The following is a 16,507-nucleotide window of genomic DNA, read 5'->3' as shown; positions in this document are numbered from 1 at the left end:
TTAGAGCAATAATTATACCAAAATTGTAAAAAAGATTTATAAACATTTTGTATTAAAGATTAAAAAAAAAAGTTGACAGTCTATGCATCTATCCAGAACTGGAAACATTTCAGGTTCACCTGGTTTAATTACATTTTAAAAAGGAACCTTTGGCTATCAGATTATTAATGAAAACAAATAGTAAACGGATTAATCAAGTTGCAAAAAATGTCAGTTGCAGCCCTAATATATTGAAAAACTTTTTTTTCTGCTGCTTTAAGCATTCCAAAAATAACATTTTTGAAGTGGCCTGGTATAACCTATGCCTATAAGCATTTCAGGAGTAAAATGCATGAGGTGTCACATTAATATGATCCTTATAACAGATATGACAAATAATTCAAGTAAATAAACATAGGAATTCCAAGCACAAATCTGTTTTAACTCTAAAATCTTTTTTGTGTCTATTTTAGGTCGAGGTATTGCTGGAATTGTGTTAAAAGGTAGAGATGAAGTGGGTGTTAATGCTGTGGAAGCAGGTATACTGAAGAGCGGCCTCACCACTGTGTTCTTCCCGATCATCTACACCATTGTGTTTGTGGTCGGGCTAATTGCCAACGGGATGGCCCTATGGGTGTTCCTCTTCAGGACCAAGAAGAAGTACCCTTCCTCCATCTACATGGCAAACCTTGCCTTGGCTGACCTGCTGTTTGTCGTTTGGATCCCCCTGAAGATCTCCTACCATACACAACAAAACAACTGGTTGTACGGGGAGCCCTTGTGCAAAGTCCTTGTGAGCTTCTTCTATGGGAACATGTATTGCTCGGTGCTCTTCATCACGTGTCTCAGTGTGCAGAGGTACTGGGTGGTGGCACACCCGCTGTCCACACAAAAGAGGAACAATAAAGTTGCTATTGGTGTCTGTGTGGCCATCTGGGTGTTCATTTGGATCAGCTCTATTCCTCTGTACCTATATGACCAAACAGCTAAGATCCAAGGCATGAACATAACAACCTGCCATGATGTTACAATAGTACCGGTAAATGAGTTTGATCGATATTCTTCTTTGAAGCACCCAGTCTTCTACTTCATGTTCATGAGCACAGTGGCGTTCTTTGTCCCATGCATAGTGATCGTTGTGGCGTACGCCCTGTTGCTCAAAACCCTGTCGACCAACGTGATAGACAGCACAGGATCAAAGACGCGCAAGAAAGCCATTGTGTTGATCGCAGTTGTCCTGGTGACCTTCCTCATATGCTTCGTCCCTAGCAACATCATGCTGGTGGTTCATTACGCCCTGCTGAAAGCTGGAGAACCAAACACCCTCTATGGCTTTTACATCACAGCACTTTGTCTATCCAGCCTCAACAGCTGCATAGACCCTTTCATCTACTACTTTGTGTCGGACGAGTTCAGGGAGCACGTGAAGAACACACTGCTGTGCCGGAGCAGCAGAAGTGTGGAACGGGAGAAGGCCACGTTCAGTTCCATGAAGTACTCCAAGAAGAGCAAATCATTTGTGTCGGGGAGCACCAACACTGAGAGCAGCCATTGTTAGAGACAGAAAACGGACAGATCCGATGCTGCACTGTGCCTCTCTTCTGCACTGGTGATGTAGTCCACCGTCACTCGGCTCAGTACTCAACCAAAGATGAACTCTGAACTTTAAGAGCACTGCAATTTGAAATGTGTTTGTTTTATTATGAGCCTCAGGTCAGTGTCAGAATGTGAATAATAGTTTTTTTTTTTATATTTTCTGTATATATAGATGTTAAAGTGTGGAGATTAACTTTTAAAGACTGACATTTATTGCATGAGATGCACTATTCAGGCTTTTCCCAGCTGGTTTCTGATGTTGACTGCAATATTTAAAGGAAAAACAAACTTCTATTACTTGTAAAAAAAAGTTTTTCTATTAAACTTGCAGCTCATAACTCAACAAAAATGTAAAAAAAAAAAAAAAAGAAAATGGAATCTTTTGTCTGATTTTTTTGTATTTTATTTTTTTTAATGATTTCATTCTAAAAATGCCCTAAACACACATTTTAGACTAAAAAAGGCATTATTTGTGTCTATGCATGTAATAATTAAGAACAGTTTTCAGGTTTTCCAGTGTTTTTCCTGATAATCCTCAATCAAAGAAGATGATTGTCCATTCCTGTCTCTAACCGATTGATTGGTGCATCTTATGTCTATTTTATATTGTAGATAAATGTTTTTTTTTTTTCTAAAAATTGCCATTATGGTTCAGTGTCATTGTAATAACTGAGTAAAACGATGCACAAATACAAATATTTATTTTTTTAAGTCATATTTTTCGATGCCTGTTCAACTCCCTTCTTGCAGCTGTTTAAGCTTGTTTTAAAGTTTATTTGTTAACCTTTGGAATTGTTACGTATTTCCTTAAATAAACAGGACAATCCACAGTTTCTGTGAAACTCCGTTGTTCAGTTGCATCATTTGTTGTGTTGAGTCACGTAGCTCAGGGTCATCCGGCAGACGAGCAGACTGTATATTTAGCTGGCTTAGTTAGAGCCTTGGGAATTCTTGGAATGTGTTGTTGAAAGTTAGAGTAGCACAACGCATTGCAGTTACTCACAGGTTGGATGGAGAGAAGGCCAATGAGTAAGAGATTAGAAATATTTTATCGAAGATCTAAGGAAGGTGTCATCTCTTTGGTTTCAGTGCTGAATGACTGAGATTTTATTTTCACAGTAGGATCTCTGTTAGTACATCACGTCCTGTTGCTAGAGGTGTTTATCCAAAACAAAAATGCCTTTCTACTCCATTTATGGTCTTTCACATCAAGATAAGCAGGTGAACCAGTTGTATTCAAACTTTAACCACACCTTGATCGTCTCCCCCATCCCCCTCCAGGTTAAACATGTAGTGCTGCAGAACCCTGGGTAAATCATTGGCTCGGAGTGTCACCTTACCTTTTGTCAGAGCAGAATGCCGTCCTTTAAGAGGAAAGCCGCACCCTGCTCACATTACACCAACACAGCTCTTTTACAAACGGCTGTGGCTGAATACCGTCTGAAAGGAACCAAAGAGCAAGAGATGAATTAAACAATAGTGCAAAACATTGCTACATATAGAACATAGATGCTATTAAACAACTTCCACTAGTACAGTGTAAAGTTTTTAATGTAAGAAGGATGTATGGAAGACCAGGAGAGTCACCAAAAAAAAAAATTCAAACATTTCAAATTGTACAAAAATCAAATTTGCAAAACATTGTTTAGTAGATTATTAAAGATCAAATGTAAAAAAAAAAAATTAAATTCAAAAAGTAAAATAATAAGCAAAATAATACAATTTTCTTGTCTTTTCTGTAACTGCATTCTCTTTATTTTAATTCTATACAGTTAGAGGTAGAGTCCAGTGGATATTTTTTTTTACTTTTACGGAATAACTATGACCTGGATGACTGATAATCTTCATCAGCATCTATACAGTTAGCTTTCTCTGAACCTTCTTGTCCCTGCACATTTCCTTAGCAGTTTCTCTTTTCCATTTAGTTTTTTTAGTGACCCTCCTGGTCCCTAAACCAACTTTATTATTAGGTGGACGGCCACACTTGTATCACAACATGATGGCAATAATCCTTAAATACTTTTTCAATGCATAAATAGTTTTATGAATTGAAAAAAAATGTTTCATCTCAAGATATGGGATATTAAAATACATTTTAAAATCCTCTTTAATTAATTTAAAATATGCAATTGAAAATCGGGTCCTCCATTAGGATGTAGACCAAAATTAAATGAAAATTAAATATTTTATTCTTGAATACAGACTGAGTCTTTTAAAAAATGATGATTTTGTACATTTAATTAAATTTGCCCAATTTCTTAATCTTGTCATTCGACTTTATCTGCATCTTGCCCCAGTTAGTTTGGTCGACTTGATAACAAAGGTTCCATTTACCTACAGTATAGTACGGAAGAGGATTAGGGCCACTGAAAAAAAAAAAAGTTAACTGATTTTTAAATTTTATTTCAAGTTTAACATGGGGGAAAAGTCAAAATTCTGACTTTTTTCTCAGAATTCTGACTGAATTCTGACAATAAAAAAGTCAGAATTCTGAGATTAAAGTCAGAATTCTGAGATTAAAGTCAGAATTCTGACTTTTTCCTCAGAATTCTGACTCTTTTCCCATACTATACTGAAATAAAATTTAAAAAATCAGTTAACTTTTTTTTTTTTTTCAGTGGCCCTTATCCTCTTCCGTAGTATAGCATTTAAAGCACTGTGAAACGTATTTCTTCTTTTTGTGTGGTGATTTGATTTCTGCAATGTTTTTTTTTCTCCTTTTTTTGTTTTGTTTTTTTCAAGGAGAGAAGCTATTTTCTTGCAATAACAACTGCTGTTGAGTATTTGGAATGCCCTGTGTATTTAAATATCACAGTTTCATCTCAGGGGACTCAGTTACATTGCACTATATTCTGATTAAAAGCAGAATTCCTCCCACGCAGTCATGCTTAGTCTGAAGCAACTAGACAGCCCTAGGCCATGATACTACCATCACCATGTTTCACATTCAGTATGATGTTATTTTCTCTGAAATTGTGCAAGTTTCATATATTTATCAGGATGCACTCCCTGTGTGTTTAAGTATCACAGTGTCATCTCAGGGGACTCACCTAGATGAAGTTACATTGCACTATATTCTAATTAAAGGCAGAATTCCTCCCATCCAGTCATGCTTAGTCTGAAGCAACTAGACAACTACATCTTTTTTAAATCCACAGGATATTTAATTTCAAGCATTGTGGATTTATCAAGTTGTGTTTTGGGAAACATCTGATGGGAAGTTGTTTTCCTGATAAAACTGTTATGGGTGTCATTTGCACCCAGCCTCTGTTGTTGATTTATGAACTCTCTCCTTTACTAAGACCTGAATGAATTATCAAATCACTATTTAAGAATTTCTGTTTGCTTTCTCACTTCTTATGGGGTACTTTACGCTTCCTTGTTTTCCAACTTTTTTTGGAAATGACTGAATGTTCTTTACTGGAATCTTAAAGGCTAACCCTTTTCCAGAATGACAGATATCCAAGGCTTTATTAGTCATGTTTTTGTAATATCATGGATAATATGTTGAGCCTAAATGTCTGGCAGTAATGACACATAGATGTTAAAAAGGCCATTAGGCTGAGCTGCACAAAGACTGAACTAATTATAATATTATATTTTTACACAGGGCCCATTTGGATTGTTTTTTCCCCCCTCAAAATTAATTAAAATAAGTCTTTAATTTGAGTAATTTGAGGACATGATGCACTATTAATCCAATTATTGTTTTTCAAAAACTCTGATCTTGCTTTTAACTTTAAGTCTTTTGACTATAGAAGGGATTTCTTTAATTTCTTCACTCATAAAAAAATAATAATGCAGTTTTTTTAATTCGCTTGATGAAAGCAGAGTTCAGCCAAAAAAAACTTTTTTGTTGGAACAGTTTAAACATTTTTTGTTGCCATGACATTAGTATTCATTTCTCGTTGTTTTTTTATGGTTCTCATGTTCAAACTGAAACAGGGAGAACAACTTAGTGTTCCTTCCCCCTGCTGCTTGGAATGCCCAATCTGATCTGAAGCTGTCAGAACTTGTTTAGCTGAAAGCCCTCCGCTCTGTCTTAAGAAAGCCCTAATCAAATTCCTTGAAGATTGTCTGTATTTTAAGTCTGAAATAAATACGTTTTAAATGTTCTCCTGCTAGTGCTCTTTATTTGTTGAAGTTCTCACATCTTATGTATGGTGTCAAAAGTATTAATGTTCATTACTCAAGTTGAAGTAGAAATCCTGCTGTTTAAAAACACTTTTATAGAAGCTAGAGTATCAACTTAAGTTTTTACTCAAATAAAAGTGTAAAAGTGCCATTTTTAAGACTACTTAAAGTATAAAAGTAAAAGTAATTCAGTAAAAAACATTAAGGACAGATGCTTTAAACCATATACTGGTTACTGCACTACCTTATTACAGGAACATTTTTCTACAATTCTGGAAGATAATTCACTTAAACTTTTCTTATTTTTATGACTAATGACAGCAGTGTGAAATGTAGCTTTGCATAATCTTGCAAAACGATATATTTTGGTATGTGGGGAAAAACAAGTTGGTGCAGCACCGATTCCAACCACAAAGAAATGAATTGTCTGGATGTGCTGGTGAAGATTCTCAGTCATCCAGGTCATAGTCATTGCAAAAAAAAAAACAATCCAATGGACTTTGTTTCCAAGATTGAAGACATTTCGCTTCCCAACCTGGAAGCTTTTTCAATTCAAAATGTCAGAAATAGCGTTGAGTTTGAGGCTTTGCAGCACTTACTCTTTCTTGTTTTTGAATCGACAAGTGGATTGTTGTTGTTTTTTTTTATTTTTTGGAAATTGTCTGGATGAAACAAATTATTTTGACTTTTCTTATTTTTTTAAATACCACCAGGCCATAACGAAAATCAGCTTAAATAAAAAAAAAATTTGATTAGCCTATTTTTAAAATGTAAGGAGTAGAAAAGTAGAGATAATTGCAAAAAGATTGAATTGGTAGAAGTAAAAAAGCCGTCTAAAAAGTAATTATTCCAATTAAAGTATAGATAAGCAAAATTTCTACTAAAGTAAGGTAACAAAGTATTTCTACTTTGTTACTTGACACCTCTGGGTATTTATATTGTATGTTTTTTTTCTTGTTTATCTATCTTGTCCACTGAGATTTCTTGATTTCTATGGGTCTGTTAATGATTTAAAAGTTCAATTAAAAGAAAATTGACATACATGTCTATGTTTTTCTGCTGATCTAAGAGCTGCAACAATTATGGGACTACACAGTGGAAAAGTACTGCACACTGAACATGCTAATGGAATCTGATTAGACACATAACTTTTTCAAAACGGATTAGTTATGCAATATCCTGACTTTTTTGCTCTTAGAGTGTTTCATATGGAAAAAGAATTGTTGAATGGTTAGAATATGAGATTTTACCTGACATTTATAATGACAACCTTTAGAGGCTGGAGTCATTTTTCACTGGCTAATGTCTACTTTTGTTTTGAACCTGAACTTTTACTAAGTTGGCTCTAAAGCTAGCTCTGTTCCATCAAACTGAAGTGACTGAGACTGTTATCTACTACCGCTAAAATGTTGGCCTCTCAAAACATGAAAATGTTTTGTTGTGTATAAATATAAAAATATTTATATAAAAAATATATAAAAATATTTATATTTATACACAACTTTTTACAGTCCCTAACTATTACGTTTTGGTTGTACATACACCTGTTATAATATGTATATCCTGTATAGCACTTCTGGATAGATGCAAACAACATTTCTTTGCTTTGTACTCGTGACAATAAAGTTGAATTCTAATCTATTCCATTCTATTTTATTCTATGTGTTGTGAATTGGTGCTATATTAACAAACTGAACTGAATTGAATTATATAACCACCCAATTGTAATCTATCTGGCAAACATTTACTTTTACCAACCCTAATCCTAGTTAAACTAAAATTCAGTCTGACATGTTTTGTTCTTGCAGAAGTGATGTTTGTTTATAGCGTGCTGATTACGATTATGAGGAAGTTTTCCTCTAACACTAAAATAAGCTGTGCATAAAAAAATGAATATACTGCTGATCCACACACCAGCAGGATAGTGTTAAGAGGATATAGTGAACTCACACGATGATGTTACATTATTAGAACCATGAACTTTTTAAATGCAAAACGTCACTATTAAAATGACCTCTGCTTTGCGGTTTTCAAATTTTTCTGACTGAATGGTGTCCTGTTTACTGTGGGAAATAGCCCTTAGTTAGCTCGCTAAAATGTTTCTATTCCAAAAAGTTATTTGATGTTTTGTCATTTATGTTTTAAATTCGGTCTAATTGTATTCTTTAGATCAACACAAAATAGATGCAGGAGGGTAATTGAACTTTATTGATCTCACATTGGAGACATTACATTCTGTGTTGAACTTATCTCTGTTGGGCTTAGTGTCTTGCTTAGAGAGCCAGAGTGGCAGTCTGTGGGAGTAGAGCTCAAACTCAGACCCTCAGGATTCAAAGCTCTATGCCGTAACCACTAGTCCACCACTCCCACTTCCATCTGGGTGGCTGATTTATATAAAATACATACATCTCAGATTCTAATATGCTGCATATTAGCTATTAGTTTCCCATTTTTGTGCGGTCCACTGCCTTCAGAAGACCTTAATAAACCTGCGTCCAATTGATTCTAACAAACGCATTAGAGAACTAATGTTATTGTGGAGAAGTTTAGAACAGGAGTAAGAGCTGTAAAATGTATTCTTCTAGAATAAGAATATGGCACAACTTCTGACCTACCATTGGTCTAAATAAACTGTCAGGCTTTGCAAAGATGGCATTGATCAAAGAGGTGGAACTTTGGGGGGGACTGCAGGGATAAAGAGCTCAATTAATAAATATCTGCAACATGTCAAAGCCTCTTGATATAAATACATTTAAAGGAAAAGTCCGGTCAGCAAGGAATAACCAATGCGTCATCATTTATACATAAAACTACGGTGAAACTTCACGTTGATCTAATGAATTTAGCGTTAATAAGTTTAAAAAATATAAACAATATTTTTCAGTGCGATCACTGAGTCCGGGAACGGCTATTTTTGCCCAAATATCGTAACATTTCACGCCTTATATCTTCCAGCAGTGACGTCACGGAGCGGCCTTTCGCCATTCTCCGCGCTTTACAAGCAAAATCAATGGGAAGTATTATCCACACCTGCAATCAAAAACAATTATTTAAAATTTCCAGAGAACTTCACCATTGAATTCAATTCACGTAAATGGCAATTGGATGTTGCAATACATCGGGTAAAAGTAAAAAAAATTAGTTATTTAACTGTTTTGATTCATGATCCACCACGGGTTCGTTGTTGGATTACTAACTTCTGGAGATAATTTGCCAAAGAAAAAACACATCATTAATCTGTTACTCTCTGCTTCGCATAGTGCACTGGTCATCACCATCATAGATAATTGTTGTGACAAACACCAGATACAGAACTGGGACTTGCTCAACAGCCGATACCGCACCGTGACGTCACAAACCGGTAGACGGGAGTAGTGTTCTTTGACAAACATGGATGTCTCCAGTAAAGCAAATTCAAATGAAAGTTACTCTTAATTAAAAACACTTATCATTTTATTGAACAGTAGGTAATGATTTCATACTTAAAGTACCTTCAGAAGTTTGTATTCTGAATGTCACCCGACTTTTCCTTAAAGGGAAAGATGGATGGAGCCAAATACCGAACAGAAATGTTGTGGAAGAAAACCTTTTAGAGGCTGCAGAGGATTTAGGGTCTCATTTTTCCCAAAATACCTGAATAAAAGCAAATACTGCAAATACCCACATATTTGCTAACAGAAAGCTGAATACAAATGCTCGAAACATCTTTATAGATTGATTTTTTGAGGGAAAAATCTTTTCTTTCAGCTTGACCTGTTAAACTAAAACCCAAAATACACACTAAGGTTTGTGTTTATGAGAGTGTATGTATTTATTGCATAGTGGCCGAACGTTGCAATGGATTTTTTTATATATGTTTCTCAGAAGGTGCACTACATGACTTTAGAAACAATTAGCTGTTGAATGTGTTTGGTAATTCAGGAGGATCTTGTCCTACCCAATAAAAATAAGAAATGTTGTGAAGCATAGATGTAAGCAGTGGCGTAGCTAAGCTTTTATTGTTGGGGGGTTTCGACCTCGCTGGGGGCACAGACTATAAGAATGAATTTGTTTCTTAAGCAATCATTTGCAATCAAAATTTCTAAACTTGTTTCTTAATACATGTCAAGCACAAAGGAAATGTTAACAGTGGATGTAATTTTCAGCTTATAGACAATTTTATGATAATGAAACAAAATCGTGTGTTGTGAATCTTGTACTTTATAAATAAAATGGTTAAAATGTTTTATTTTTGTGTTGATTTTTCTTTTATAAAGACACTTTTTAAATCATAGAACAGTTTTATGGCAACGATTCCTCCTTTTCTTTATGTAATGGATCAGAGGGATTTTCTTTTTGTTTACAAAAAGTTAATTAAGCTACTTTAACAAAAATGATAATTATTATTATCATATTTTAAATTGAAACATTTATTGTTTGAAATTAAAATTCTACTTTTTATTTGAGTAAATGTATTTGCACTTTTTTACACCACTGCATGCTGTAGCACCAACTACTGTGCAGGAGCGACATGATGCTTTTACGTGATAAACGTCTACTTCTGCTTCAAGGCTTAAAAAAAGTTTAAGTGCAGAAGAAAGTCCAGCTGAGAGGAAGACTGTAGGACTGATCTATTGTTAGGCACCAATTAGCTTTGATATTGATCACATTTATTTTACCCTACTACTACTAAGATTACTTCTTATCATAGATGCTTGTCTGCCACAGATTTAGGGATTAAATCTCTGTATCCTACTATTTAGGCAAGGCAAGGCAAGGCAAGTTTATTTGTATAGCACATTTCATGTACAGAACAATTCAAAGTGCTTTACATAAAACATTATAAGCAAAAGGGAAAGAAAACAATTAAAAATAATTAAAAGCGTGATTCAAAATTAAAAACATTTAAAATTAAAAAGAGAGAATACAGAGACGGACGAATTTTAACTTTTGAATAAAATCTACGTAAATGCAGCTGAGAACAGGTGAGTCTTCAGCCTGGATTTAAATAAACTAAGTGTTTCAGCTGATCTGAGACTTTCTGGGAGTTTGTTCCAGACATGTGGAGCATAGAAGCTGAACGCAGCCTCTCCATGTCTGGTTCTGACTCTGTGAACTGATAAAAGGATCCGGATGACCTGAGGGGTCTAGTAGGTTCATACTGGGTCAAGAGGTCACTGATGTATTTTGGGCCTAAACCATGCAGAGCTTTATAGACCAGCAACAGAACTTTAAAGTCTATTCTCTGATGGACCGGCAGCCAGTGTAAAGACCTGAGAACTGGACTAATTTAGAGAAGTTACGCTCAAATTCTCAGACAGGCACGCCTGGAGTGTATTAATAAATCATTCCAGTGTGCTGGCATGCAGTAACAATCTCCTTTTACACCAGAAACATGTTCAACCAGTTTTGACCTCATTACGCTTTGCGTGTTGGTAAACAAGAGGAAGCAGGAAGCGTTTCTATCCTCTGTAAGTCCCTTTATTCCATGAGTCATTTGCTGTTCTGTGTAACTAAATACAATATAAAATGACACAATATTTTCATATAGGTAAATCTGAACTTGTACTGTAATCCTGGATATGGAATCATGTGGCTTTTTTTTGTTGTTGTTTGTTTTTTGCAGCAAGGGAGACATCTGCTGGCTTAAATGTTGAAAATATATACTTTTTTTTTTTTTTTTTTAGGAGTGTGAAAAACTAATCACTGTACAAGTGGTTAGTTTCTAAATGAAAGGCGGATTTACATGTGGTATATGTATGTCTGTGTAAAAAAAGGTATGTTTCATAAAAGGTTCTCTATAGTGACCCATGGCGCTGATTTCCTTAGTTATGGTGACGCACACGTTCAAATACATTCCAGACTATTTTTTCCAGTTGCAGGCTGCACATTCCACATACACTTCCCTGTGAGGAGCCTCATTAAGAGCTCTTCCAGCTGGAGCATTTTGTTCAAAAGACAGACTAATGGATTAGCATTGCGACCACGCTTGATGCTGGGATGCAGCTAAAAGACGGCCATTCATGTGTGCAAGCGAGAGGGTCAGTGCTGAGGAGGAGCGTCTGTGCTAACGCGTCTTTATCAATCCCAACCAGCAAATCACATTTACCAATAATTAGGATGAACCAATCAGGAACGTTTTCCAAAGCAGATCTACACTTTTATTTTTCATTTCATTTATCAAACATTTTTTGACACATGCATGAAACCTGACCTGAGCTGAGATAAATGCAAGTGGAAACACATCAATACATTTACATAAGTGAGAAATTTTATGAAAAAAGCACAAACTGAGAATCTTATGCAATCACTTTGCTTCAAGGAAAAAAACTGCATTTTTAGCAATCAATAAAAATATAACAGAAACCTTTCTAGCAGAGGAAAAGTGCCAGTTAGTGAAATTGCATTGAAGATCAGAGAAAGACAAAAACATTGGATTAAGTTCCAAGAGTATTGAAAGAACAAATACAAGTTTTTGAATGTGAAAAGTGCGAAAACCATAACTTGGGATAATGAGAAGCAAAGTCAATGGAAAATGTGTTCTTCTTCAGTCCTTTTTCTCTTTCAGCTCTTCTGGCTCATCTGAGGCAGAAAAGCCCGAGGCAGTTGGCATTGTGTTTGTTCCCCCCAGCCAGTCCCAGTGGGAGAAGAATGGAGCATAGTTTGTCCCGGGCCGTTGGTGATGAGCGTCGTGCTTGGGGGCTCCGCCCCAAAGACCAAAAGGGACCAGGTTGTGCATGGCCCAAGGGAAGTCATAACCGCAGTGATCCTCGGTGGAGACGTAAACATTGAACACCATAAAACCCCAAGTTGTGAGGCAGTGGCAATTCAGCAGGATGGGGTCTACTGTCGCCCAGAATCCCACGCTAAACAGCTCCCAGCCAGACAGGTACTGAGTCACCAGGCTAAAGGGTTGGTTGTACTGGTGGTGGATGGCGTGGAAGGTGCGGTAAAGCCAGGGAACACGGTGGTGCAGAAGGTGCCACAGGTAGTACTGGAAATCAAAGACGACCATGCACCCCAGGATGCCGAGAAAAAAGCTCCAGAGGGACGGAGCGTCTCTGGTCAAAGGAGTGGGTGGCCTCCACAGCCACTGTGCAACCGCCGCAGGAAAGATGAAGAAAAGGTGGTTGTAGATGGTGATGCCCAAGGTGGTCCAGATGTTTGGCCAGGTGACAGGTTTGTCTGGATGCAGCCGGTAACGGTTGATGGAGGGCCAAGTGGGAGCCAGCAGGTCCAGCATGGTATAGATTCCAACCAGGAGGAAGTAGGTAGAGACTGAGAGGACCACAGGGAAGAGCGGGCTCCTGAGCAGATCATGGTGGTTCTGGTGTAGGTAGTCCCAAAGAGGCTGTAGAACTAAGCCACAGGATGCGCCCCCAGACACATTTCCTGTAGCTGACAGCCAAGACAAAGCCTCAGTTCTGAGTAACCTGCTCCCGCTCATCACTGATGTGCAGTTCCTCATCCAGAAATGACCTAACCAAGTGATTATTTTCTTACAAGCCTCTTAAGAGGAAAAGAAAAAGTTCTAAATCAGTGAAAAGATCCAATCAGCTGCCTGGTGTTAGTTCAGCAAATTGTCTGGTGAAGTTGTGCCAAATTGGACTGGCGGACTGTCTTCGCCTCTTATGTATGTTCAAGCCCCACCTCCACCCCCACCACCCTCAGCATTCTAAGAGAAGGCTGTCTGTAAAGGCTCTTTTTCATGGCTCCAGGATCGCAGCCAGGACTCAGGAGCAGGGCCACAACAGCTCTCATTTTTTGACCCAAATCATGGAGCGAAAGCTTCCGCTTTTCTTTTGAATCCAAAGGATGCCCTTCCTTTTCTGTTTATGTTGACAATACCTAACCAATACACTAAACTGATCAGGCTATATTCACTGTCCTGTCTTTAAATAATCCCTGAATGCCCATGCATCTATCATCTATAGTCTCAGATGGTGAATATGTGTGTAGATTTCTGTATAAAATAAGAACAGGATGCTCACAAATGCACGCAAACACCATGAGCCCCAAAGAGTCATTAATCATGGAAAAGTTGTCATGTATTCAAAAGGAGCAGAGAAAAGTGGAGCAGTGAGACCACAGCTCTGGTCTCTATGGTGTCACAAAATAATCCTGCAGAATGTTGACATTTCGATGAATATCATATGATGTTGCACTGTTCTCTATTTATCCATTTTAAAATAAATATTAGTCATTTTTGTACATACCAAATTAGGACAAAGATATACTGTAACAGATTTTTTACAGAATGTAAAATATTCTCTTCTGCTGCATCATTTCAAAATATACTTAACAAGTAAACATCACACTTCTCTGAATTATGTCAAGTTCTGGATTGTTTCTATACTCTTGTTGGAGAAGACATTCTTGTAATTGAATTAAAAATTATTTCTAAAATATCAGCAAAAGGGGTCAAATGGTGTAATACCAATGAAGATTTTACATTTGTTGTGCCAAATTTATAATAAACAAACTGTAACTACAGCTCCCAGAATGCCTTGCACTTCCAACGTCACAGCAGAGGTGTTAGAAATGAACACAAAATTCCAATCCAGTGTCTTTGGCAGCTGCACCAAGGAGATGAAACTCAGCTGAGCTCCTTTGTTGGAATCACACGTTAACTTTGTGGTGCTTTGCTTTTTTCTGGTCAAACCTGCAGCAATCTCCCCTTTTCATTCCTTTGCAGTAAAAACTTCATCAAACATGGAACCTGCACAATCACATTGTCTTTAGAGCTTCCTGATCGTCTGCCAAGTCAAACCGTGCCAATTGAGATGAAACAGCCTCTGATAAATGGAGATGAAAAATTCCTCCTTTCTGAAAGTCGACTAATTGCTGTTCCTAATTACTAGTCCATAAGCCAATGTTACCTTGGATCACTTGGCCAGGTGGCCTTTTTACATTGCAAAATCTGCAACCATTGCGAGCTCACAGTAGCTGCATGCTCCTTTCTTTATAGTGGCTTTCCCACAAAAAAAAACGGGATTTTTAAAACTGGGTTGACCCACTAACAATCGGCTTTTGGCTCTTTTTCCATTTGACTGAAAAGCCGAGTCTGACCTCCTGCTGACGAGCTGCGTGGCGACTGTGTGTCTGATGACAGCACCACCCTGGGTGAGCGTTGATGATGTCGACAGAGTGACGGAAATCAGGGAAGTAAATAACGGAGAGCAACATGGACAGGAGCTAGAGCATAGTCAGTATTTATATTTTTTTTACTCTATTATCTTTCCGAATCATCTTACCATTGCTGCTCTATTTATCATAAATGTAACCAGAGTTGTTTTATCTTTTTAAATCAGAAGTGACTGGTGTGGTGTGCTTACGGCTGTACGTTGTGGTCAATGGTGTCACGTAACCCAGGTCTGGTGTTCCTATTGCTTGTCAATCAGAGCCCAGGCGATTTTAATGCGGGCCACTTCCCCAGTTATTTGTCCCGGGTAGACACGCGTCAGTGACCTGTTCCCACTGCCAAAAAAAGCCAATTGTTTATGGGTTTAAACCAGTTTTTCCACCAGTGTTAAAGGGGTATATGGCAACCAGGTCAAAGGTGGGGAGCTCTGCCTCCCTTACTGCAGCATAGAGCTATAGTTGAGATGTAAACCGCAGTAATCTGCTTTGCCTCTCTGCTGGAGAATAGCTTTCTTATATCTTCTCCTAACTGCTACACCTCACAGGAAGGAACAACACAAGTAAAACCTTCTGGGTTGTTTAAGCAGTGGCTTAATTAAACGACATTTTAATGCTGATATTTGCTCCTAAAGGGGTTTTGCTTAAACTTTCCTTTGAATTTAAACCATGTGATCATCTTGCATTGGGTTCTGTGAAGAACTGCACTGCTGGTCAGCTGAGTTCGATCATTTCACACATTTTCCTTCTCCTGCTCTCTTGTTCTCTCTCTTACTCTGTTTTGCTTCGTTTTGTTTTTGTGTGTTGAGTGACAAAGCTAGCTGCTGTTAGCTTTGTTAGCCTATAAGCTGAGCAGGGATTGCATCCAAGTAGTAGCTACATATGGTTTTCCATTGTCTATGGAGTTGGTGAAGCTGCATTAATGCTACATTTCACACATTCACTTCAATTCTGTTTACTTCATATCTGCTTTTTTTAAGGAAGGTTTCATAAATTATTTGAATTACCTGCGTACTACTGCCTAGATTAATCCACTTTTCTGATTTTCTTTGGTGTTGTGTTCATTATTTTGGTAGTTTTAGTGTATTCTTGTATTATAGAACAGCATTATTGCTTGCAATAAGACATTTTTTGTTTAGTACTGTAAGTGTTAACCTATTAACTGTGGTTGTCTGTGGTTATTTTATATCATTGATCTGTTTTGGCTCTTCTTCTTTCTACATACTAAAGTATTTTGATTTTTTTTTGTTTGTTTTTTTTTTGTTTGTTTTTTTTTAACCAAAACTTAAAAAGTGCTTACAATTAAACAATTAAATGCTGTACTTAGCAATCTTAATGTGGAATAATTTAATTGAATCTAATATCTTTAATATTAGAATTTTACATTTATGTAGAGTATATTAGTAAGGTTTTATTTTACTGAATAAGTCATTGGTTACTTAAATAATCTTTGTACAGCTTAAAAAGTTTATTTCAGACTTTTTTTCTCTGAAGTTAACCATACTTGGATGAACATAATTTTTCTCGTGTACTCTAAAACTTAAACCCTTGGAGTGAACATAAATAACTTATCAGTGTTTATGAAAAGATTTGCCTTACAGGTGGGGCTTGAACTGTGCTCTTTCTACTCATTGATAGCTCTGTCTTCTGCAGGACCTCTTCATGTGGCTTACAATTCTTT

The 16,507-nt window shown here is 36.9% G+C and overlaps 2 protein-coding genes across 2 annotated transcripts in view; one reads left to right on the top strand and one right to left on the bottom strand.

Annotated features, from left to right (window-relative positions):
- The window catches only part of LOC107090358 (proteinase-activated receptor 2-like), a 15,581-nt gene extending 13,648 nt beyond the window's left edge, over window positions 1–1,933 (top strand). Inside the window, exon 2 of the mRNA XM_015383687.1 lies at window positions 453–1,933. Coding sequence (XP_015239173.1) covers window positions 453–1,537 — 1,085 coding nt within the window. The 3' untranslated portion in view covers window positions 1,538–1,933. The remainder of the gene's footprint in view (window positions 1–452) is intronic.
- A 9,963-nt stretch (window positions 1,934–11,896) lies between these two features.
- On the bottom strand, window positions 11,897–13,258 carry LOC107090365 (cholesterol 25-hydroxylase-like protein 2). Its single transcript, XM_015383695.1, has one exon. It carries the CDS (start codon window positions 13,154–13,156, stop codon window positions 12,236–12,238), a length of 921 nt encoding a protein of 306 aa, XP_015239181.1. The 5' UTR covers window positions 13,157–13,258; the 3' UTR covers window positions 11,897–12,235.
- Between the last annotated feature and the right edge of the window lie 3,249 nt (window positions 13,259–16,507).

This window comes from Cyprinodon variegatus, unplaced genomic scaffold (assembly GCF_000732505.1).
Source record: "Cyprinodon variegatus isolate N-32 unplaced genomic scaffold, C_variegatus-1.0 Scaffold292, whole genome shotgun sequence".
In the NCBI taxonomy this organism is placed as follows: Eukaryota; Metazoa; Chordata; class Actinopteri; order Cyprinodontiformes; family Cyprinodontidae; genus Cyprinodon; species Cyprinodon variegatus.
The sequence above is the reverse complement of the archived record's forward strand: the minus strand, read 5'-3'. Positions and strand labels throughout refer to the sequence as shown.